The sequence below is a fragment of the Xenopus laevis genome, chromosome 1S, assembly GCF_017654675.1.
Source record: "Xenopus laevis strain J_2021 chromosome 1S, Xenopus_laevis_v10.1, whole genome shotgun sequence".
NCBI classification, from domain to species: Eukaryota; Metazoa; Chordata; class Amphibia; order Anura; family Pipidae; genus Xenopus; species Xenopus laevis.
Window position 1 is genome coordinate 23,254,702 of NC_054372.1, and position 26,784 is coordinate 23,281,485.

Here is a 26,784-nt window from a genome sequence, read left to right on the forward strand (position 1 = left end):
CCCAACAGCCACGGAATGCGTCAGGCCTTCACATGTATGTCCTAATAAATAGTTTGAATTTTTGGTCATTACTTTTTGGTGAAAAATACACAATTTTTGGCTGCAGCCTGCAGGTACTGGGAGTTAAAGCGCATGTGGAAGACTGTGTGGGGACTGAAGGCCTGACACGTTTCGTGCCACTTACTCATGCCCCCAAACTCACAATTTTTGGCTGCTGTTACATGTTGATGGTGGACTGGGGTGAACTGTGAGTATATTTTTCTCCCCTTACTTTCATTGCCCTTGTTATTAGATACTAATTGATAGTGCTGCTGCCTGCATGCTACTGGCAATTTGCATCCATTTTGCCTTTTTGTCTCAATTTAACTCCCAGTAACCCCCCTCCCTCGACATGGTGCAGGGAGTCGGAGAGTGGAGGCTGTGCAGGTGGAAGGATAATGACTCGTTAGTTATGAATTAGTAATGCAGTCCTTCCATGTGATCCGGGGTAGGATGAGTTAACAGAATGGCTATTGCATCTGGGATGTCCGACGTGCAGCATTCCTATAGCTTTTGGCTCAGCTCCACCTCCTGTCACCCTTAATAGGAAGGAGCAGGGAATTGTAGTTGAGCCGCAGCAGCCGGTCCCAATCCCTGTAGCAGTTTAAAGCAGACTGTCCATAGTACTATTATAGGCTGGCTGCAGCAGTCGCATCAGGATTTGTACAGGGAAACGTCTGCTCCTTTATATTCCCTGCCGCCGAGCGACTGCTGCGTCTTCCGATGATTTAGGACAAAACTTGCTGCTCAGAGACAAGCCAGACCCCCCTTATCTCCAATAATAAGCCCGTCTGTCCGGCACCTGTACTGATCGCTGATAAACGCGCCTGAGCGCTGGGTATTATTATAGGACTCGTGTAATCAAATAGCACCGCACACACAGGGGCACTCCACCAATGAGGCGAGTTGAGGCACTCGCCTCAGGCAGCAGCGCCCCCCTGTTTTCCAGGGGCAGCAAAAATGGCTCTCCTGGCAACTAAGAGCCAAATTTCCGCTTTTCAACCCGGAAATTTGGCTCTTCTAGTGCAGAGAGTACAATCGCATTCTATGCACTAGCGTTGTGGACCACCACCGACCCCTCCGGTGCAACCTGGACTGCCCCCGACCCCCTCGGGCACTACAGAGGTGAGTGCCGTGGAGAGGGGTGGGGGCAGCAAAAGGAAGGTCGCCTCAGGCAGCAAAATTACCAGGATCGCCCCTGCGCACACACCTCGGGATTCTCTTTTCATTCATTTGCGGCGGGGGTTGCATGTAACCTCCCCACCCACCGGCGACCACCACCCCCAGCACCGAGTCTGTGTGTAACCTGTGAACTGCCGGATCAAGTGGAGCTCCTGTTACCTGCATTGGGACAAGAGCAGCGGGGAGAGGGGGAGGAGAGAGAGAGAAGGGGGAAGAGCGAGGGGAGAGACTCTGCAATATCATTTGTGAATCGCGCTCAGGGCTGCAGATACATATTCCTGCTGCTGCTGCTGCTGCTGCTGCTGCTGCTTTAATAACAACACATGCAGTAGGATCGCAGGTAACAGCGACTGCGGCTGCACCGCGAGCAACTTGGAGCTGTCCCTCAGCACTGGAGGAGCCCATTCGGGAGGAACTTTGTGCAGCCCCAGGGACTGATTATTAACATTGACCCACGGGGTCGGGGAATCTCTGATGGATCTTTGGTTTATTCTGGAATAAAAAAAAGCGAAAAAAAAGCGAGGCAGTTGCTCTGTCAGATCTGACTTGCTTGGCAGCAGAGGAATCAGTTGTGGCTGTCGGACGTGGGAAACGGCTGTGACTTCTTTCAGTCCCGGGAACTGTAGCAAGAGAGTCGCGCCAAGTCGCAGGGATGAGCGACTAAAGTTGCAGCGAGCGGAGAGCCGAGACAGAGACAGAGAAGCGGCGGTACGTGCAGTTGAGTCCAGTGCAGGGAATGATGAGGACTGAGGGGACACAGAGTCGCTGGAGCTCGTGGCTGCTGCTGCTGCTTCACATTTCACTGACTGTGGCCGCCACCAAACAGCTGCTCAAGTACCGGATCGCCGAGGAAGGACCGGCCGATGTGCGGATCGGTAACGTGGCCAAAGAGATCGGGATAGTGAAAAGCTCCGGGGACGTGACCTTCAGCCTGGAGTCCGGTTCCGATTACTTTAAGATCGACAACGTGACCGGGGAACTGAGCACCACGGAGCGCCGGATAGACCGGGAGAAGCTGCCGCAGTGTCAGATGATCTTCGACGAGAACGAGTGTTTCATAGACTTCGAGGTGTCGGTGATCGGGCCGGCGCAGAGCTGGGTGGAGCTGTTCGAGGGCAGAGTGATCATCCTGGACATTAACGATAACACCCCGACCTTCCCGTCCCCCGTGCTCACTCTGACCGTGGAGGAGAACCGGCCCGTGGGGACTCTGTATCTTCTGCCCACCGCCACCGACCGCGACTTCGGTCGCAACGGGATTGAACGCTACGAGCTGATCCAGGACGCCGGGGAGAGTCTGTATTTGTCCGGCCGAAGGGGGGCGCCAGAGAGTGGCAAGAGGAGGATGGAGTCGGACGGCAGGAGCAGCGTGTTTGAGCTACAAGTCGCCGACACCTCGGATGGGGAGAAGCAGCCGCAGCTTATTGTTAAGGGACCGCTGGACCGGGAGCAGAGGGATTCCTATGAGCTCACCCTGCGGGTAAGAGATGGGGGGGAACCTCCTCGATCGTCCCAGTCCATTCTCAGGGTCCTCATCACCGATGTCAACGACAACAGCCCCCGGTTCGAGAAGAGCGTGTACGAGGCCGACCTGGCGGAAAATAGCGCCCCGGGCACCCCTATCCTGCAGCTCAGAGCCGCCGACTACGACGTAGGGGTGAATGGTCAGATCGAGTACGTGTTCGGGGCAGCGACCGAGTCGGTGAGGAGACTTCTCAGGCTGGACGAGAACTCCGGTTGGCTCAGCGTCCTGCACCGGATAGACCGGGAGGAAGTCAATCAGCTGAGATTCACCGTCATGGCCAGAGACAGGGGGCAGCCCCCCAAAACCGACAAGGCCACGGTGGTGCTGAATATAAAGGATGAGAATGATAACGTGCCCCTCATAGACATCAGGAAGATCGGCAGGATCCCAGTGAAGGACGGAATGGCCAATGTGGCCGAGGATGTGCTGGTAGATACCCCTGTAGCTCTGGTGCAGGTGTCCGACAGGGACCAGGGGGAGAACGGAGTGGTCACGTGCACTGTAGTCGGCGACGTCCCGTTCCAGCTGAAACCGGCGAGTGACGGGGAGGGGGAGCAGAACAAGAAGAAGTATTTCCTGCACACCTCGGCCCCCCTGGACTATGAGAACGTTAAGGAATACAATGTCATCATCGTGGCCGTGGATTCGGGGAGCCCCAGCCTGTCCAGCAACAACTCCCTGACCGTCAAAGTGGGCGACATAAACGACAACCCCCCGGTGTTCAGCCAAGCGGCGGTGGAAGTGGCTTTCCCTGAGAACAACGTACTGGGAGAGCGAGTGGCCACGGTCCTGGCGACGGATGCCGACAGCGGCAAAAACGCCGAGATCGCTTATTCCCTGGAGCCTCCTATGGACGGGATCTTCTCCATTCACCCCGACACCGGCGATATCACCGTCAATATCATCCTGGACCGGGAGCAGACGGACAGCTACGAGTTCAGAGTGGTCGCCAAAGACAAGGGCATCCCCGTTCTGCAGGGGGCGACCTCGGTGGCGGTGCGAGTGGCCGACAGAAACGACAACGAGCCCAAGTTCATGCAGGACGTGTTCACTTTCTACGTGAAGGAAAACTTGCAGCCCAACAGCCCCGTGGGAATGGTGACCGTGATGGACTCGGACAAAGGTCGCAATGCTGAGATGAGTTTATTTATCGAGGAGGACAGCGATATCTTCTCCATAGAGAACGAAACGGGGACCATCTACTCCACCGTCTCCTTTGACAGGGAACACCAGACCAGCTACACGTTTAGGGTGAAAGCAGTAGATGGTGGAGACCCTCCCAGATCAGCCACAGCCACCGTGTCCCTGTTTGTCATGGATGAGAACGACAATGCCCCTTCCATTAGTTTCCCAATTAACACTTCCTATGCTGTGCTGTCCCCTGCCAGCAACGTGAGAACTGTGGTGGCTTCTGTAGTGGCAACCGACAGTGACAATGGGGTCAATGCTGATCTCAACTACAGCATCGTAGGGGGGAATCCCTTTAAGCTCTTCGAAATTGACTCCACCAGCGGAGTGGTGTCTTTGGTTGGCAAGCTCACCTCTAAGCATTATGGGCTGCACCGGCTAGTAGTGCAAGTGAATGATAGCGGGCAACCCCCCCAGTCTACAGTAGCCCTGGTGCACGTGTTTGTCAATGAAACCATCTCCAACGCCACCGTGGTCGATTCCCAAATTGCCAGAAGTTTGCACGTCCCACTAACCCAGGATATCGCTGGAGACCCCAGTTATGACATGAGCAAGCAGAGACTGAGCATAGTCATAGGAGTGGTGGCTGGCATCATGACTGTCATTCTGATCATACTAGTGGTGGTCATGGCACGATATTGCAGAGCCAAAAGCAAGAATGGCTACGAAGCCGGCAAAAAGGACCACGAGGACTTCTTCACCCCCCAGCAGCACGATAAGTCTAAAAAGCCCAAAAAGGACAAGAAAAACAAAAAATCCAAGCAGCCCCTGTACAGCAGCATAGTGACAGTTGAGGCTTCCAAGCCAAATGGACAGAGATATGACAGTGTCAATGAGAAACTGTCGGACAGCCCCAGCATGGGAATGTACAGAACTGTCAATGGAGGTCCAGGTAGTCCTGATCTCGCCAGGCATTACAAATCCAGCTCCCCGTTGCCCACAGTACAGCTCCACCCCCAGTCACCTACTGCTGGCAAAAAACACCAGGCTGTGCAAGACTTACCCCCGGCCAATACTTTTGTAGGAGCTGGAGACAACATCTCGATTGGATCAGATCACTGTTCTGAGTATAGTCAAACCAATAACAAGTACAGCAAACAGGTAAGCCATGCCACTAAAATGTACATGCTATGTATGAAATGTATGGTGCATGTATGACCCCAGTCTTACACAACCCCTTTCCATTTATTTGCCCCATACTGTATGTAAATCCGGCAAAATCGGGAAGTACCTACTGTTGAGTGAAGAAGTAGCCCCAGTATTATTATTAAAAGTTAAAAACTATTATTGGTACATGTATAAGCTAATGCATTTCGTGCCTAGGTGGACCCTCACTCATAGGCATGAGCCTATGTTTAAGTGCCCACCTAGGCATGAAATGCGTTAGGCTTATACATGTTCTAATAAAGTTTTTTAATACTTGGGCTACTTCTTCACTTAACAATAGGTCCTTCCCAATTTTTTCCTGATTAATCCCATGAAACGATGCATAACCCATGGATTGGGATGTGACCACTGTGTATAATGTATGATTTAATTGGACTTTTTTGCTTTAAAAGTAGAACTACACACTACAGCAACATTGCACACTTGTTTCCCCATAAGCCACATGATTTGAGCCTTTGGCCCAGCAGTATTTCAGTTTCTGGTATCACAGTTTTTGATTGGCCAAGGAAACCAAGTGCTCAGCCAGAACCAAAGTGAAGCAGGGAATCCCCCAGCGTGTGGCAGTTTAAGCTGATGGTCAGCTGCACCTCCCAACATCCTTCTTTGGGGCATTCTGGGACTTGTAGTTTTCTAGCTGGAAAGTTTTAAGCTTCCTGGGTCGGAGAATTGTAAATGTCACGCTGACATTTTTATATATATGACAGTGACAGTGTAATTATCCTTTCTGAGCAAGGATACCAGGACATTCTATATATTTGTGCAGTATCCCATTTACACCATTGCTCCTATTTGAGACTGGCTTGTCTGAAGCTAATCATGTAATAAATACCTGTAAGCAACCCCTATGGCATATTGTATATCCCTCTCCGCTCTCTCTCAGCGAATGAATCATTTCCTCTGTGGACCTATAAATGCAGCAATCGGTGAGCCGCCTTCTTTCATTCTAAACTCCTTTATTGCATTACCTCTGAAAGAAGGAAGCGGCAGCCAATAGGATACAACAGGGTGTTGATTTGCAAACCTTTGCAATACCTCTGCAGGCTGATGCCATTAATGGAAAGCTTCTGCTACCTCTGCAGTGTTCCTTAATCGCATGGTGTCATCATAGCTGTTTTCTTCCCTTAAAGCTGCCATTTCATTCTTCCGGCGTTGTAAAGGAGCAGTCGTCATGTCAAAATATCCATTAATAAAATTCAAGGGAATAGGTTATCCTGCAATTCTTTGAAAGCACTGCAAAAGTCAGCCTTAAAGGAGAACTAAAGCCTAACTAAAGAAGTAGCTAGAAATGTTGTACATTATGTTTTGTGCTTCTGTACCAGCTCAAGGCAACCACAGCCCTTTAGCAGTAATGATCTGTGTCTCCAAAGATGCCACAGTAGCTCCCCATCTTCTTTTCTGCTGATTCACTGCACATGCTCTGTGCTGCTGTCACTTACTGAGCTTAGGGACCCACTCACAATATACAGTACACATAGAAATAAATGTCACAATATATGGCTGATTAATAATTAATACAGATAATTATTACATGGCAGCACAGAAACCAGTGCAATTAGCATCAGCATTTAATAATCAGCCCTGTAGCATCAGCTTATATTACAGGCCAACCTCATTTTCTGCTGGATAATTAGTGACGACCCCTAAGCTCAGCTTCTCAACAGCTGCTCAGAGCCCACTGAGCATGTGAGTGTCACAGACACTTTCCAAGATGGTGACCCCCTGTGACAAGTTTGAAGTCCTGGATCATTGCTGCTGTTGACAAGCTGAAACTTTAGGCTGGTGCAATAAGTTCAGTATATAAAATATGGCATTTTAAGCGATATTCATTTTTAGGGTTTAGTTCACCTTTAACCCTTCTCATGCTCAGGGCCAGAACTAGAGGTAGGCAGGCACCTGCTTAGGGTATAATTATTTTGGGATGTGGACGGTTTAATTAGAGAAAATGTTTATTGGGGTTCATACGTATTAATAACAGCTCATCGTCCCTACCTTCCTATAAAAGTTGATCAGTATCTGCTGCTTATTTTGCCAGACAGCATGTAATGGAAAGGTAGGACCACAGAGGTTTCACAATAAATAACAATTAATTATACACACAATCTTTTTTTCTGGCATGATGTGTATATATAATATATAATAATATTGCAATTACAGAATTGAAGAACTGGGAACCACATGCTATAAATTATCATTTGAGAGATGGCCCTTACTTGTAAATCAGCCTCAGTACTGTTTCTTAACCTCATTTGCCCTGATTTTTTCAGAACTACAACACCCATAATGCTTTGATCTATCTAAGAGGATGTTGGGGGTTGTAGTTCAATACCATATGGTGACCCAAGGTTAATAAGCAGGACCTTAAAGGCAGAGACACACAGCTCAGATTTGTGGAGATTAGTTGCCCAGCGACAAATCTTCTCTTGTTCGGGGCAACTAATCTCCCCAAACTGCTTCCTGCCGGCTAGAATGTAAATTGCCGGCAGGATGGCAATCAGCACGCTTCGTTTTCCGAAGTCGGCCGAAACTGCCTCACGTGGAAACTTCGGGCGAATTCGGAAAATGAAGCGATCCGAGTACCATCCCGCCGGCGATCTAGATTCTAGATTGGGAGGCAGTTCGGGGAGATTAGTCGTCCAATGAAAAGGCAATTTATCGCTGGGCGACTAAATCTCCCCGAATCTGAGGGACATATTTATCAAGGGTCGAACTTAGAATTGAAAAAAAGTCGAAATTCGAATTCAAAAAGGCCAACCGAAATTAAGTCAAAGGTTTTTTTTTGGTCGAATAGGTCCGTTTTCCATCAAATAGGTCCGTATTTGGCCGAATTCGAATCGTACGAATCAAATGAATAGTGCATTCGATCAAATTCGATTCGAAATTGTTCCTAAAAAAAACTCTTTTGCATTTTTCAAAATCCACCAATTGACTCCAAATGGGTTCAAGGAGGTCCCCCATAGGCTAAAACAGCAATTCGGCAGGTTTTACATGGCGAATGGTTGAAGTCGAATTTTTAAAGAGACGGTACATGATAAATTTCGATATTTGAATTTTCAATTTTTTTTTTTAAATTCAAATCGAATTTGGACTATTCCCTAGTCGAAGTACACAAAAAATTCGAATTTTTTTCATTCGAAAATTCACCTCGACCTTACATAAATCTGCCCCTGAGCGTGTGTCTCTGCCCTTAAAGCTAAAGTAAAATGTAGGAAGGACTAGAAGAGAAGGCCAGCTCATGTGTGGCACAGAATACTTTCATTTTTTTTTTTTTGCCAGAGCCTTGATGAGTTCTGCAAAGTCACTGGGCCACAAGGGCCTTCTTGGTTGGGGACATTTCTGCATAGTTGTAAATACTCATTGAAAATAATTAAGTGCTAATTTCCTAAATTTAACAAGCTTTATTAAACACAGCACATAAGTGAAGCTCAGGGTATCCAGTTGAGCTGACGCTGCATCTTCCTCACTCTATAAAGAGATATACAGTATATGTAATATTACTTGGAACACTGCAGGGAAGGCAGAAGAACTTTGTAACGAATGCAAACAGTGTCTGGCCTAATGGGCCCCTGATTTCCATGTTCAGATATAATAGGTGTGAATAACTTGTTCTTGTCACTGGAAACAATGTGGCTCTTAACTGTGTGTATTTTAGGAACGCAGCCTTGGCTAATATTGTTGTAATTAGTCACCTCTGCCTTGTAAAAGGCCTGGTAAAGAGATATTTGCTCTCTCTGGGGCTGTGCTGCTGGTTCATGGGAAGTTATACAGACAGCATGTAATGGCACAGTTGGAATTCAGTGTGTTTTAGTAGCATTCAGTGCCTGGATGGGACAATACTTATTAATTAATGATCACTATCCCACAACAACCAACCTCAGGCACCTACGTTGGATTTTTTACTTTTGTGAACACCGGCAGCTTGACAAGCTCTGATAGATACAGCAGGGGTTATTTACATGTAATTTTACATTCCTAATTGCAAAATAAGAGAGTACTATTAACTGCAGGCACAGTGTAGTGTAAATATTCACATTTATACTGATTTTTACTGGGGATGCACCGAATCCACTATTTTGGATTAGGCCGAACCCCCGAATCCTTCACGATAGAATTGGCCGAATACCGAACCGAATCCTAATTTGCATATGCAAATTAAGAGTGGGAAGGGGAAAACATTTTTTACTTCCTTGTTTTGTGACAAAAAGTCAATCAATTTTCATCCCCGCCCCTAATGTGCATATGAAAATTAGGATCCAGATTTAGTTCAGCCGTGCAGAAGGATTCAACCTAATCCGAGTGAAAAAGGCTGAATCCTGGATTCGGTGCATCCCTAATTTTTACACACAGGCATGTAACTAGGAGCTGCCATGTTGCTCACCTCATTACAGTTCAGTTGGGTACAAATGTGCTTTCATGCTTACAGAACCATATTTACATTTGTTTCATATTGGACACCTGAAACTTGAAGTCCTTTTGCATGATGCTTCCCTAGTGGCTTTAGAGAAACACAAATACAGATCATGGAACATACAGTAAGCTGGAAAACATCTGTGCAGCAGCTAATGCAGAACTATAAGACTATGCACCTTCACACCAGTAGGGCAGCATGGGGACAACAACAGCTGAAGTGATAATGATACACATACTATATATGTTACTGTATAGCCAGTGAGAGAGAGTGGCTGTTTGGTCTGAAATATAATTCCGCTGTATTTAGTGATACACATATATGATACATTGTACAGTGTGACAGATTGCCTGTGCCTGGTCTACAGTGTCAATTACTTCTCATTCACTCAAAGTAAAATAAAGTGATACAATATGTTTAATTGTACCGAGTAAAAGTTTGGCTCTGCCTGGCCTGCAGTTTGTTAGCCTTTGGTTAATGTAATATAAGACATTGTTACAAATATGTAATAAATTGTCTTATATAGTAATGTAACATCATTGTACTCATTCCCAGTTACACCTGGTATTCAGCCGGTATATATATATATATATATATATATATATATATATATATATATATATATATATATATATTAGGGATGCACCAAATCCACTATTTTGGATTCAGCCGAACCCCCGAATCCTTTGTGAATCCTTTGTGAAAGATTCAGCCGAATACCGAACCGAATCCGAACCCTAATTTGCATGTGCAATTTAGTGGTGGGAAGGGGAAAAAATTTTACTTCCTTGTTTTGTGACAAAAAGTCACATGATTTCCCTCCCCACCCCTAATTTGCATATGCAAATTAGGATTCGGATTCGGTTCGGCTGGCAAGGAGGATTCAACCAAATCGGAATCATACTAAAAAAGGCCGAATCCTGGCCGAATCCCAAACCGAATCCTGGATTCAGTGCATCCCTAATTTATATCCTTTTATTCATTTATTGACTGTAACAAAAGCCAGTGATACACAATGTTCCATAGTAATGTGTTTTGCAGTAATGTGAAACTGTTTATTTTTATTATGGTTTCTGTGAGTCAGTTCAGTAGCTGCTTGTTTACTCTGTTTTTGTGTGTTTGTGTGTGTCTGTGTGTTTGTGTGTGTCTGTGTGTGTTCATATCAAAAGATAACAGCTATACCTTTAGAGAGAAGCAAGCACAAATCAGGCTTCATTGAACAGTCTATACTATACTATAGCTGAATATATTTATTATTTTGCATTTTTGTTTTACATACCATAATATTTTCCTGGATGCATTATAAAGTTCTCTGGGTCAGTTACTTTAACAGCAAAGGAGCACATCACAAATATCTGAAATAACAGGAGTAACATATAGTAGGAAATATGTTGATTAAAGTCAGCATTTTTGCTAAAAGGAGAAATGGGTGTTAAATTAAATTAGTGTCCTATAACATGTTTTTTAACATAAGGAGGTAGAAGATTGAGAGCTGCAAGCAGAGGTTCCTGCCACTCCCTTACCCCCCACCAAGATGCAGAATAAAAGTAAAGAAACTCTAGGAAGCCCATTAAATGCATTTTATTTCTGGAAAGGGCCTGAAGCTGTTGAATAATTTATAAAGAAGACACAATGGTGGCTGTAACATTTTGTATAAAGATTGCCCAACCTGCAACCTCCAGCTGCTGTTTCACTAGAGAGTCATCGGTTGTCAATAGTGGGTGGTGGAAGTTGTAGTTTAACAACAGCTGAAGGGTTGCATAGCCTGCATTAATACAAATAATGATGCGTAGGAAGCTTGGATATTCTCCAAAACACATTGGGTAATGGCAACTAATAGGATTACAGGATGGTCTATCTAAATACTCTTTGGAAAATCCCTCAGAATGGAAAGAATTTTTTGCCCAGCCCTATATTTGTATGTTTGAACTCCAGATTAGTGATGAGCAAAATATTTCACCAGGTTTCGTTGTGAAAAAGACGCCCACAGACTCCAATGGGTGAGAAAAATTGTTGCACTTTAAAAACATTTGTCGCTCATGACGATGAATTTTCGGCAAAGCGAAACAGGTCAGATTTGTCCATCACTTTTTCAGCTTACCAACTATTGAAGCTCAGACACTGGGGAAAATTTACTGAGGCTGGAATAGAAAGTTCTTTTAATATTTTCCCCCTCCAGTTTTTAGACATTCCCATTTCCCTGGAAACATACCAGAGCATATATATATATAGACAGATATAGACACATATAGGCATTATTGTCACCAATCAATAGCATTTAGGGTGTTGTAGAGAATGTACCATAGGTTACTTATTCATAGGTCACATTCTGTGGATCTTTCTTCATTTTTCAGGTTTTATTGTAACATTTTTCACATTCTTGCCTGAAGTCAACATTATTAATTATCATGGTTCTCAAATGCTGCAGATTTGATTTTCTACAGCATATATATTCGTACCAGTGCCTTTACAGAGTGGATCTAAGTGTCAGTCATTGTCAGCTTTGGGTACCAGGGACCCAACCAACAATTTTGGACCATGGGGCCCAATCTAAAAATTCTGTTTAAAACTCTCTCTTGCCTTTTTATTCTAATGGTCTCTTGTCTTGACATTTTCATTGCCTTTATTTTTAGTCTGTGTTTACACATAAATGGGGATTGACAATAGTATAATCATACAAGGCCCCATAGTTTAGACGCTTTTCTGCTATCCCTTTAGGCCAGTCTCACTGGTCAGTTGCCTCTTCTAAACCAAACCAACCCCTACATCTAAAACATAGGAGGTGGAGCATATATATATATATATATATATATATATATATATATATATATATATATATATATATATATATATATATATATATATATATATATATATACAATATCAAAACAGGGGGGTTGTGGGAGCACTCTAAAGGCTTTAAAGTATATATATAAGTATAATAAATGCTATTGCATATGTACCCAAAACAGGGGTTATTTTGTTACAAAGTTATGATCATAAAATTGATAAGCCACCATACCACGTCAAGGTAAACCCCGAATGGCGGTCCCTAACTTATTTTATATTTTATGTGCATTTTAGCATTACCTGTAATCAATGTCCGTTGAACGCTGTTTTTTCACTGAGGGCTAAATCCTCCCCAGCCAGCAATCAGGCTTTGAAAGGAGAGATATTTCCAAAACAAACGCCCAATTTTAAAAGCATAGGATCACCACTAGTTTAAAGGGGGGGTATGGGGTGCTACAACCACTGAAGCTATGCCACAGCTCCTGGCTAAATATACAATATCAAAACAGGGGGGTTGTGGGAGCACTCTAAAGGCTTTAAAGTATATATATAAGTATAATAAATGCTATTGTATATGTACCCAAAACAGGGGTTATTTTGTTACAAAGTTATGATCATAAAATTGATAAGCCACCATATATATATATATACACAGTATATAGGTATGGGACCTGTTATCCAAAATGCTCGGGAACTGGGGGTTTCTGAATAATTGATCTTTCTGTTATTTGGATCTTCATACCTTAAGTCTACTAGAAAATCATGTAAACATTAAATAAACCCAATAGGCTGGTTTTGCTTCCAATAAGAATTAATGATATCTTAGTTTGGATCAAGTACAAGGTACTATTTTATTATAAGAGAAAAAGGAAATCATTTTTAAAAATGTGGATAAAATGGAGTCTATGGGGGATGTTCATTACATAATTCAGAGCTTTCTGGATAACAGTCTCTGGATAATGGATCCCATACCTGTATGTGTATATATATATATATATATATATATATATATATATATATATATATATATATATATATATATATATATATATATATATATATATATATATATATATATATATATATAATATATATTCACAGAAAGTATATTTCTATCTATAGTCAACAAGGAATCTGAACAGAAACATATAATCTGAGAGTAGAACATGCAGAAACAAAGGATTCCAAGCATTTATATAAGTACATGCAGAAATCTTTATTCTGTCTACAAACAGAGAGTGAAACAGCATTTTGGCTTAGGAAACAAAAAAAGACTAATTGTAATGTAAAACTGAACACCAAAGAGCTGCTAGATAATGTTTATTATTATTATGGTACTCTGCTTCTCCTCCACCTCTCCCTCTCTTTTTATATATATATAACTGTAATGTCAGGAGACATATATTCCTACGGATAAATCTGTTATTGTTTCTGTAAGCCTAATTTAAAAACACCCAGCAGTAGAGATGACTTTTGATTCCAAAGATCAGGCTTCTTTTCTTTTCTGCTCTTTGATTCCACGCAGGCACGCACTGTACTACAGTACTCGGCTGCCAAGCACAGGATTATATAGAGAATTAATTATTGATCATCCAATGTGTTTCCTCCTTGAAGTTATTTGAAAACAGTCAGTTTAACAAACATTGTTTTAAGAACGTTGCAGACAGTGGCACTCTTTAGTCTGGAGGTCTTCAAGCAGATAGCAATCTGAAAAAAAAAATGTTTTTTTTTTTTTATAATGGCATATTTGGCACTTGATGTGCAAATGTCTAGGGTGACTTTGCTTTGCTCTAAACCCAAGGTAGGCTTAATCTGCCACAGAGCATCAGGCTTGGCTCATTTACATATGACAGCAGCATGTAGAGCTAGTGCTGGATTACCAGCTCGGAGGCCCCACAGCAATGATCTGTTATTAAAATAACAATAATCACTGCAGTCTGCCATGTGCAGTATTAAATGCGTGCATGCAGTAAGGCTAGGGATAACCGTGCGAGCCCAATAGGCCAGAGGCTACAATTAGAGTGCCAGATTTTGTATATTGAGGTCATTTAGCAGCATATAAAAGCTATAGAGATTTTAGTCATCTCAATGCTAATTGATGGAATGCATAGATGTGTTAACTTTATATTCTAAGTCCTCATTTGATAACCATACAGCCCTATGGAATGTATTATATGGCCCCTGATAACTGACTTCCCTATAGTGCCAGCATTAAAGGTACCAAGCTGACATTCTTGCATACTAATCAACTCTTGCATGTGACATCACAGTGGGATGACAGTTAGAGACCAGAAGTCATCAGGGGCAATGATATGTATTGCACTGGGCTGCTGTACATGAGGACATGTATATCAACTATGTGTATTACACTGCATAGAGACAGAAAAATAACTAAGACGAACATTGAATAAGCCAGTAAATATTAGTAGCACCACATTACCTGTAATACCTGCAAAACAATGCTGAATCATGGAAAAATGAAAATACCGTAGGCTAAATTGCTTGTTATTATGGCTATTAAAGGGGTAGATTACCTTAACGTGGAAGTAAAGTCTAAAATAGAATAAGGCTAGAAATGCTGTATTTTGTATACTAAACATAAGCATGAACTTACTGCACCACAAGCCTAATCAAACAAATGATTTATGCTTTCAAAGTTGGCCACAGGGGGGGTCACCATCTTGTAACTTTGTTATACATCTTTGCAAGACCAAGACTGTGCATATGCTCAGTGTGGTCTGGGCTGCTTAGGGATCGTCATCAATGATCAAAACAGCACAAGTTAAATAATATCTACCAGAAGTCGTTACATACAGCAAGACTGATTAATAATCAGAATATGCAGACTGCACTGGGTCCTGTGTTGTCATGTCATTTATTGTGGGTTTTATAGTTTTTTTATTGTTTAATACAAAGTTTCTCCAATTCTGCAGAACCAGTGGCTGTTGCAAAATAATTCTCCAAATAGAATCCCAGTTTATCTGTTTAAATCTGTTTCCATGATCTTTGTCCCTGCAGCTGGAGTTGGAAACAGTAAAGGGGATGTAAAGGCAAAAATTAAATCCAATACAAATTTCTATACATTCACCCACTGCTCTACAGGGAAACAAACAAAGCTGTTTGAGTTCTGCATGGCTGGGAAGTAAGGCGGGGGCTCCCCCTGCTGTTCATAAGTATGATTGTTTCCCTGCAGAGCAGTTAGGGACCGTCTGACAATTCCTATCCACAGCAGTAAATGAAGGGAGAATTTCACTGCATACAGTCAGGTTTCTTATAAAAACAGTACACATTTTTTAATTAACTGGAGATAGGTTTCTTTTTCTTTAATGAAAGTAAAAATGGGATTTTATTTTTTTGCCTTTTACATGTCCTTTAAGAAAAGGTAACTACTATTTGTAACTTTTTATTTTTTATGAAAAGTTTACATTTTAGCAATTAATTTGCTTCATTTTCTACCTCTCTCTTGTTATATACGCCTGATCATTGACTACATTAAATCCAATTGACATATTACTATACAGTTACAGAATGACTGCTACAATTGATACATATCCAGCATATCTTGGATGTAGAAAAGCAAGCAGTTAGTGTATCTAATGTTATCAGATTTAAGAAAGTCGCAGACCAGGCCTGTGGAACTTCTGCTGTTGGAGAGAAGAAAACAAATTTGTTTATAAAAATACAATTTTTAAAAAGTTCCCGGTTATATTTTTGACTGTTATTCTATTAAAGTTTTATTCATGTTTGTTTAATAATAGTTTGATATCTTATATGCGTTTATGTGAAAAATTCTATTTCGTACACGTGTTTGTTGCATGAATAAAATCAGTTTCGTTGTCATTTTCCCTGGATGTCAGCAGGGAGAAGTCAAACTACAATCATGTGAAATAGATTTTGGAGTTGATGAGCCATTTGGTGTTTTCACCTCCAATTGGTGATGCCGTAGTTAATTTAGTGGCGACTAGCTGGCATTAATACCGACATTTCCGTAAGCAGGCTGTGCATCCCTTTCATGTAATCTTCATTATCCTGCAATTCCCTTAGATGACCTTGTAATATGTACCGCAGCTTTCTGAAGTGAGAAGGAAACCAGAAACTGACTCTCCCAGGGATATGATTTGTCTTGACTTGGTTGTGGCTCACTTTGCAAATGGGATTAAAAAAAAAAGAATGATTGATCAAATATGCAGGCCTGTTCCAACCAGAGGAATGTTTTTTTAATAGGGAGCCAAGACTTTGGAGATGGTGACTTGTGTTATATGACTAAAGCGTGTGTACTATAAGATATAACCTCCTTTAAAGGAGAATAGTGATGGGTGAATCTCTCCTGTTTTGCCGAAAAATTCGTGAATTTCCCGCAAAATTCGCAAAACGGCAAAGAATTCACGAAAAATTTGTGAAATTCTGACGTTTTCATGCAAAATCGAGCAATTCGAACCTTTTCAAGGAAAAATCAAGCATTTCGAACGTTTTCACAAAAAAATCATGAAAATCGGAAATTGTTGTTTCACCGGTGTATTTTCGCGAGAGATTCGCAAATTTATTCGCCAGTGCGAAACACGGGAATTCGCCGCAAATTCGTGCCTGGCGAATTTATTCGCCCATCACTAATGGAGAACTAAACTCTAAAAAATTAATATGGTTAAAAATGCCATACTGAACTTATTGCACCAGCCTAAAGTTTCAGCTTGTCAATAGCAGCAATGATCCAGGACTTCAAACTTGTCACAGGGGGTCACCATCTTGGAAAGTGTCTGTGACACTCACATGCTCAGTGGACTCTGAGCAGCTGTTGAGAAGCTAAGCTTAGGGGTCGTCAGTAAATAGGCTGAAAATGAGGTTGGCCTCTAATATAAGCTGATGCTACAGGGCTGATTATTAAATTCTGATCCTAACTGCATTGGTTTCTGTGCTGCCATGTAGTAATTATCTGTATTAATTACTAATCAGACTTATATTGTGACATTTCTATTCTATGTGAACTGTATATTGTGAGTGGGTCCCTAAGCTCAGTAAGTGACAGCAGCACAGAGCATGTGCAGTGAAGATGGGGAGCTACTGGGGCATCTTTGGAGACACAGATCTTTACTGCTAAAGGGCTGTGGTTGCATTGGGCTGGTACAGAAGCACAAAATATAATGTACAACATTTATAGCCAACTTCTTTAGTTAGGATTTAATTCCCCTTTAACAGGGCATATAGGCGTTTTATGACTTGTATGAAAATGCTGTGGCTTTCCCCTTTAGTGAGCATACAGAAGATTACTTATTATAACCATATATTTTACAACAGTGGTGTAAGTACATGTTACTGGGCCCCACAGCAAATTCAATTTAGGGCCCCAATATATTGATAAGTTGGCCTATTCTACCAAGATATATAACAGTTGCTTGTTAATTAGGGCTTCACTGGGCCCCCTACACCCCTGGACCCCCCTACAGGGTCTGCTTCCCCTATAGTTCCGCCCCTGGTAATTTTATTTTTCCCTATATTATCCAACTCTTCCTGTTGCCTTTCTCTCTATGCCCTTTTTTGGCGGTTGGACGCCTCTTCATCAGTGGTTTTATGAAAAGAAGAAAATACATTACAGCATGGAAATGTTTTGTGTTGTTCTACACAACAATTTCTTTGTTCTGAGAGCAGACGTGGCCTAACATATATCCATTCATCTCATATCTATGCTGTTTGCAGTGCAAGAGGTTCAATGCAATAATGTTATATGAATGCAGCTTGATAATGGATCTTCTTGACATATAAACCCGCTGCCTGTGATGGGTAGGTTGAAATTAGTAGTTGGACTAGACGTATGCTTTCAATTGTCCAACATAATATAGTCCTTGCTCTTTCAGTCTTACCTTTTATTGTTTTGTAGCAGTTGAACTGGCTATATTTCATACCACGTAATCTTCCTATATTCTTGCAAGTTTTTTTATTCTCATGTATGCCTATATAATAACTTATTTCTGGATATCCTTAATTTAAAAATAGAAGCATTCTATAGGAAGTTCTGCAGACAGTGTTTGAGAGAATGGAAGCAAACAGCACTGGCCAAGGTTTTAGTTGAATTAATAATTTAACAAAGAATGGTTGAACAATATGTCCAGACCCATTCTATAGAGAATCAAGATGTAGTTGAACTAATTACATTAAAAAATAAAACAAACATTACTTATTCATGAATACATATTACTGCATCAAATTGCATTCAAATGTACAAGCGAAAAACTGAATTAACTTAACTTCACATTTTATATTTTTAGCTCAATGTTGAATCTTTTGATAAAGGGTCTTTATTCTGACGCACGTGAAGGTCCCATAGGAGTATAGAAAGCAATAGGTGGGATTTTCACTACAAAGAAAAGAAATTGATTTCCATTTTCAGTCTTCTTTTTATTAGGTCCAGATTCCTAATTATGGATACAAAAAAACTCATGGATTCTCTTGGTACCTCCGTATAATTGGTGCATACAAAATTATGTTCGTCACCAGTGGTCTCAAGGATAAATACATCCCAGTCGGCCCACTGCTTGTTAATGCCGATTTTCAGTGGAGAGATTTATTTTTTAATAAATTGGTGTAGGTACAACTATGTGAGAAATAGTCCTAAATACTTCCTAGAATTGTTAAAGTGGTTGGTCAGGTGTTGGCGTTGCTTTTACTGATGGGCGAATAAATTTGGCAGGTGGGAAATCGTGACAAAAAGAATTGGGCGCGCGCCAGAATAGCTGTGCGCATAAAAATTGTCACATGTCAAAATTATATGGACACCCATTGACTTAAGTGCATTTGGCCAAAATAGGCACACAAATAAAAATTGTCGCGAGTGTCGAAATTGACGCGTGTCAAAATAATTTTGACACCCTTTGACTTCAATGCGTTTCTAAAAAATTTTCGCCATTTCGTGGGACCAATCCGCCCATCACTAGTTGCTTTACATGCTCGGTGGCTTTGGCCTGATGTAGGTGCATACTGAGTATGTCCAGGTGCTGTTCTGGACTTCATGTCCATTTCCGTCACAAGTGGGAATTTGTACATTGACTGAGTGAGATATAAACCAATAGTGACCTCATTTTTTTAACAAGATTTGTGTAGTCCTTGGGGGACCATAGCATCATGCTATAGTCCTGCAAAATACGTTATGGAAGGACTGTCCTGTTGGGGACTGAGTCTTATCAGGCTGGATGTAGTAAGGCAACTCATTTTTTGTCTGCAATGCAATTATTTTAATATATATATATATATACTGTATATAATACACAAGAGTCATTCATATACTGTGAAATATATCCTTATAAACGGTGCTATCTGATGTCATCAGTTATAATTGGTGCTTAATGATGTCATTTCTGTCATATGACTCAATGAAACACGTGTATTATTAAGTATGATAAACTCACTTTTGTAAAATATGAGGATATTAGAAGCCACCTCGGAGTTCCATGGTCTCAGCCTTCAGGCATGTGCTTTTATACGGTCATGGAACTCCTCAAGACCTATAATATTTTTATATTTTGCACTAGGGCGTACATTATTAACTATATATAAATAGGAGTCTAACACATGGAATAAGCTGGACAGCACTAAATTATAAAACAGGGCTCTATGAGATATACTGATACTGTAACATCTATGACAGTATCTGGTAGTGGCAAGCCTAAAGCAACTGAGAAGGATCTAGGAGTTTTTGTAGATAACAAGTTGTCTGGGCAGTGTCATTCTGTGGCTACTAAAGCAAATAAAGTTCTGTCTTGCATAAAAAAGGGCATTAACTCAAGGGATGAAAACATAATTATGCCTCTTTATAGGTCCCTGGTGAGGCCTCATCTGGAGTATGCAGTGCAGTTTTGGACTCCAGTCCTTAAGAGGGATATAAATGAGCTGGAGAGAGTGCAGAGACTAAGTGCAACTAAATTGGTTAGAGGGATGGAAGACTTAAATTATGAGGGTAGACTGTCAAGTATGGGGTTGTTTTCTCTGGAAAAAAGGCGCTTGCGAGGGGACATGATTACACTTTACAAGTACAATAGAGGACATTATAGACAAATAGCAGGAGATCTTTTTACCCATAAAGAGGGTCACCATACCAGAAGCCCCCCATTCAGACTAGAAGAAAAGAACTTTCATTTGAAACAACGTAGGGGGTTCTTCCGGTTAGGACAGTGAGGTTGTGGAATGTACTGCCGGGTGATGTTGTGATGGCTGATTCAGTTAATGCCTTTAAGAATGGCTTGGATGATTTCTTGGACAGACATAATATCAAAGGCTATTGTGATACTAAGCTCTAAAGTTAGTATAGATATAGGTATATAGAATTTATGTAAAAGTAGGGAGGGGTGTGTAAATGAATGCTGGGTTTTCATTTGGAGGGGTTGGACTTGATGGACTTTGTCTTTTTTCAACCCGATTTAACTATGTAACTATGTAACTGGATTGATGAAGGCACTCAGATGAGTGGTGGAATGTTTTCCATTTGCCTTGGACACTGCACATCATGATCTGATTGAATGGACACCATCATAGACATGAAATGACTTATCTTGTTCAGTAGTCCATCATAAAAGTAACTTGCTAGTTGCAGAGAATTGTTTTGTGTGATCCTAAATGATATTCCGTCACTACATAGGTGATACTGGTTTGATTCACTGACAACTTAGTTTAACTAGCGTGTATGGCTGTGCCATGTTTAATTTGCTTTTCATGTGCATTAATCTCCTTATTTGCTTAAATCTGTTACAGAAACAGAATGGCCAATTCCTTAACTGTAGCAAGAGTGTGAGTAGAAACACTGGCAATTACGTCATTAATTAGAACTGTGGTATTGGCAAGCACAGTATATGTTTTGGAATGATTTCCTTCCTGGACCAAAAACAAGTTTAAGCATATTGCCTATCTTTACCTACACAACTCGTTTAATCTTCTTAGTTGTATCAATTCTAGTGATTCCACCACCCCCTCAAAAGATAAAAAAGAAAACCAAATGAGGGTCCAAATTCATATCGAAAAAAAAAATGGGCTCAACATGGGCTTTTATATTCAATTTTGAAATCTGACATGGGGCTAGACATTTTGTCAATTTCCCAGCTGCCCCATGTCATGTGACTTGTGCCTGCACTTCAGGAGAGAAATGCTTTCTGGCAGGCTGCTGTTTTTCCTTCTCAATGTAACTGAATGGGATATGGGATATGGGTTTTTACTATTGAGTGTTGTTCTTAGATCTACCAGGAAGCTGTTATCTTGTGTTAGGGAGCTGCTATCTGGTTACCTTTCCATTGTTCTGTTGTTTGGCTGCTGGGGGGGGGGAAAGGGAGGGGTGATATCACTTCAACTTGCAGTACAGCAGTAAAGAGTGATTGAAGTTTATCAGAGCACAAGTCACATGACATGGGGCAGCTGGGAAATTGACAAAATGTCTAGCCCCATGTCAGATTAAATAAAAATCTGTTTGCTCTTTTGAGAAATTGATTTCAGTGCAGAATTCTGCTGGAGCAGCACTATTAACTGATTCATTTTGAAAATTTTTTTCATCCCTTTAATATTTATATACTAAATACTGAACATTAAGGGGCAGATTTATCAAGGGTCGAAGTGAAAATCAGAATTTTTGAATTTGAATTTGGAATTCGAATTTTTGAGTTTTTTTTATGGCCAAAACTGTCAAATTCGACTAGGGAATTGTTAAAATTAAATTCAAGTTTTTAAAAAATTCGACTATTTGCCACCTTACACCTGCCGAATTGCTGTTTTAGCTTATGGGGGATGTCCTGGGATCAATTTGGAGTCGTTTGCTGCCTTCCTGACATTTTGTTCGGAGAAAAAGTTAGATTTGAATTCAATTCTAGTTTATGGGTCGATCCCATTCACCCGAGCTTCAAAAATTTGAATTCTGTTTAAAAAAATATTGCAATTGGTCGAATTTCGAGTTCATGGAAGTTTTAAATAACTCCCATGAACTCAAAATTCACCCCTTGGTAAATCTGCCCCTTAGTGATCATCAGAAGTTGCACATAAATATTTTTGTTTTTGGCTTTTGCATATGCTGGTCCCTATTTTTACTTTTGACGTTTTCTTTTTCAGTCACATTTTTTATTTTGATTTCTGCATGCGAGCCTTATCATCCGGATCAAGTACAAAAGTTGGTATGTAATTAAAGTCCAATAGATAATATTATTTACAGCAAGCTTTAATTGGCAATAAACACTCTACCACTATTCTATCTGGCCATTCTTTTCTATCCTGCTTTCTTGTGCATGGTTGCCTGATTCACTTACTGAAAATCTTGTAATCACGGAAATCTTTATGTAATAAAATAATATTTTATTATTCTCTTTTTTCAGTATTTCAAATCTATCCTTTTCCTCTTTTAAATAGATAACTGTGAATCTTTCTCAACATCTCAGTACCTGTGGAAATCTTATTTACCTTATATTGAGCTAAAAAATTTAAATCTTCCTTTCATGTCCTTTGCAGACAAAAAGTGCATAATCTTAATAAAGCTAAGAGGTATCACTTTTTGGAGAAAGAGAGAGAGAAGAGAATGAATTGATATTCCATTCTCCCACACCACTATAAAAACTATAATAAAAATGAATCTTGCACTTTAATCAGGCACAAATGTGACGCATTGCACTATTACTAAAGTCCCAATGTAGAACTCCTTGACAGCAGTTCTGTGTAACAAACATCCTTTCTTTCAACAAAGACATTACTGCAACAGTAACATTTTCCTAGATAAAATAATTCTGAATTTACTGTAATTCAAATAGCTTAAAGGAGAAGGAAAGGCTAAAATTAAGTAAGCTTTAGCAGAAAGGTCTATATAAATACACCAGAAAACCCTCAAAGTAATGCTGCTCTGAGTCCTCTGTCAAAAGAAACACAGCATTTATTTCCTTTTATTGTGTACTCATGGGCTTCTGTATCAGACTGTTTTCAGCATAACCTCTAGTTTGCTCCTCTCCCCCTCCCTCCTCCCATCCCTGCTGTAATCTGAGCTCAGAGCTATGAGTGAGCAGGGAGAGACTCAGGCAGGAAGTGATGTCACACCAAGCTTATATGGCAGCTGCTATCCTAAACAAACAGAGACAGTGTCTAGAGCTGTTTACTCAGGTATGGTAAAGCATTCTGCAGAATAAATATAGCGTTCACTATTGTGGCTGATCTGTTTGCAATAAACTGTCTTGGAGCTTTCCTTTAAAGATCAGCAACTAGCATTTAATAGTAGTCTTTATGCATAAAAACCCATGTTTAGAAGCGGCACAACAGTCTAGAATGAGTCAGTAGCTTTTTAGATCCATAGTGATTTGTGCCAAAATAAAGGTTTGTGGACCAATCATCAGCTTCCCCCCTTGGTATGGTTTGACAGGCTTGTAAATGCACCTATATCATTATATGCTATCCTTTTCCAATGAATGGGCTCTCTATGATATCACCAAGCATCACCCTGGCCTTTGAACATACCAAAAACATTTATATAAATATGTATGATGGTTTTGCTTGATCAGGCAGATCTCTGACCACCAAAAAGCATATACATTGATGCAGCAGAAGGCCAGCAAAGGTTTTAATCTATAACAGTGATCACCAACCAGTGGCTTATGAGCAATATGTTGCTCTTCGTCCCCTTGGATGTTGCTCTCAGTAGCCTTAAAGAAGATGCTCCTTTTTGAATTCCAAGCTTGAAGGAAGGTTTTAGTTGTATAAAAACCATGTGTATCACCAAACAGAGACTTCTATATGCTGCAAGCCCACATAGAGGCTTGGAATAAGCCAATCACAGCCCATATTTGGCACCCCTGGAACTTTTCACATATTTATATGTTGCTCTCCATCTTTTCTTACATTTGAATGTGGCTCACAGGTAAAAAAAAATGGTTGGGGACCCCTGGTCTATAGCATTGAACTTCACAAACCACTACTTAAAGTGCTCTCACTGGTTCTGAGTACAAAGTCACACCATAAGCCATAAGCAGTGGGAATCTTGCAGCCTATATTTATGATATCCTTAAGAGACAAATGGCACTGGTGATTGAAACACCTTTGCAAATTAAGCTTTAGAATTTGTTTTTTTAATGCACCTATTGCTTTCTCATCTGATTTCTTGGAATCCTCTTCTTTCAAGGGTTGCAGCTCTTTTTTTGCAGATATTTAAGAACCTTTTTCCTTATGCATCCAAACTCTGTCTCTACTGCGACAATACATCCTTGTTATTCTATCCTGCTAGTTGATTGATTTAAGATTCTCCCACAGTGCCAGTACTTATGTAGGGATACTTAAAGCACTCAGTATTGGGTTTCCATAGTTCCATAGCTATTTCTGGCAGAAAGAAAAGAAATACAGTTCCTCTTCTTATAAATAATAATAATAATAATAATAATTGCAATTTCTTTGTGGCATTGTATAAAAATAACTGGGACCTGAGAAAAAATTAAATCTATAATTCTCCAAAAATTAGCTTTTCATTTGATATATTCTTATAATACACAAGAGCCATGAATATCCTGTAAATGATATGCTTAAAACGGTGCTTAATGATGTCAACAGTTATACTCAGAGCTTTGTGATGTCATTTCTGTCACATGACTCACTGAAACTAGTGTATTACAATAAATAAAGTACCTCCGTTGCAAAATATGAGGATGTTAGAAGTCACCTCACAGTTTCATGACCTGTATAAAAACACTCGACTTTCCATGGTCATGGAACTCCTCGGTAACTTATAATATCCTTATATTTTACAAGAGGGGGTACTTTATTCACTTTATTTTAGTACACTTATGAATTCCTGGCCACAATTACAACCATGGGACATATATATTAGCAACTTTAAGCACAGAGAGCCGCAGCAACCTATCAGATATCTGCTTTTATTTTGTAGCTTGTAGACAATCAAAGCTAATTGCTGATTAGTGCTATTAAACAAGATACCTTTAATTGCTGTACCAATCTTAGTATAGTAAGTCAATGGTTGGTTCCAGCATGCTACAAAAGATAGGATGATCTGTGAATACTTGTTTCTTTCATATATCATTAATTTTGAGAGGATGATGTACTTTCTCATTCTCTGCATCATCTCTGAGGAAGTCTCTTTTTTGATTATCTCTCCTGTTATTCCACCAAGTCACACAGTGATGAAAGAAAGTCTGAACTCTCTTTCAGGTTCTAGCAGAACTAGGCTGCTCATCTTCCCCAGTCCTTCGAGGATAGGATCACTTGCAATTTAGGGTGACGATCAAACTGGCTAACAAAAGCAGTCTCTTTTTGTGTAGTGTGGGCATTTTTGACTTGTGGCCTCCGTCAGTGCATTTCCTGTACGTTTCCTAAGGGGGACATCGTTTTCTTATTAACTGTTCTTTTTTTTATATTCATTAAAATGAAAATTAATATAAATGAAGTGAACCAGCTCTAACTAATTACAAAAAAAATTCTAGAATTGATTGTACGCATATAATATTCTTACTGAAGGGCTAAAAGTATATAGTGGACTCATTATTTCTAACATAATTTTACTATCATAATTTAAGAGAAAAATAGATTACTGTCATGCATTTCTTAGCAGCAGTAATGAAGGCTAAGTCATTAATGTGGCTTAGAAAATAATAGCAGGCAAGGACATGTTATGCATATTAATGCAAACTAGAAAAATTCAAGTACAATCAAATGTACTGGTGCCATAGTCTAGTGGAGCTTCCAGGGCAAAAATATGTCCTCTATTCCAATGCCATTATAATTATTGGAAGAACTTTAAGATCTGTACCATTTTTTGTATGCTTCTACTAGATAAAACTTATTATTATTATTAATTATATATATAAATACATATAAAATATATATATATATATATATATATATATATATATATATACATTCAATGCTATCTTCAGTGACAGCAGGCAGTGCAATAGACAAAGTCATAGACTGTCAGCATAGATTCTCTTGACTAATATAAGCCAAGAAATCATACCAACTGTTGTCTCGTGCATAGCTTATTCAGCTCTGGTGCTGCCCGAGGCACCCGACCTGTGAGCACCCATTTGGGTGACATCAGCAGATGTGACATCACAGTGCAACACGCATGCTTGTAACATTATTTCATATAATTGCTGCTAAAGGGACCCTCTACCCCCCACCTCCACTGCCATATTTGAAAAAGTATCGAAAAGATAGAAAAGTATCAGCAGGTGAAATGTGTGTGTTTGTGTGTTTGTGTGTGTGTGCGGGGGGTTGCAACGTTTTTTCATACCATATAGGCAGCCGAGGGCCATCCCATTAAAGCTGGCAACCTAGGAACAGACCATTGAGTGCCTAAATGTTAAATATGCCAAAAACAATCAGATATTTAAATTGGTTAGGCATTGGTGGAGGACCCTATTAGATAATCAATGTGATTTATGGAACATCTCTGCAAGACCCTGTATGACTACTTGGCAAAACTGGGTGACCAAAGTATAGCTATGATTATTTGGTGTCCTGGCCAAATCACGGCTTTAAG

General features: G+C 40.5%; 1 protein-coding gene across 3 annotated transcripts in view; it reads left to right on the forward strand.

Annotated features, from left to right (window-relative positions):
• The first annotated feature begins 1,261 nt into the window (after window positions 1-1,261).
• pcdh7.S (protocadherin 7 S homeolog) overlaps window positions 1,262-26,784 on the forward strand; it is a 575,313-nt gene continuing 549,790 nt past the window's right edge. The window contains exons 1-2 of one of the 3 annotated variants that reach the window (XM_041579416.1): window positions 1,266-5,035; window positions 22,371-22,432. In XM_041579416.1, coding sequence (XP_041435350.1) covers window positions 1,958-5,035; window positions 22,371-22,388 — 3,096 coding nt within the window. In that variant the 5' untranslated portion in view covers window positions 1,266-1,957 and the 3' untranslated portion in view covers window positions 22,389-22,432. Of the gene's footprint in view, window positions 5,036-22,370; window positions 22,433-26,784 lie in introns of all 3 variants that reach the window. The other 2 variants (XM_041579414.1, XM_041579415.1) reach the window with 2 other exon arrangements.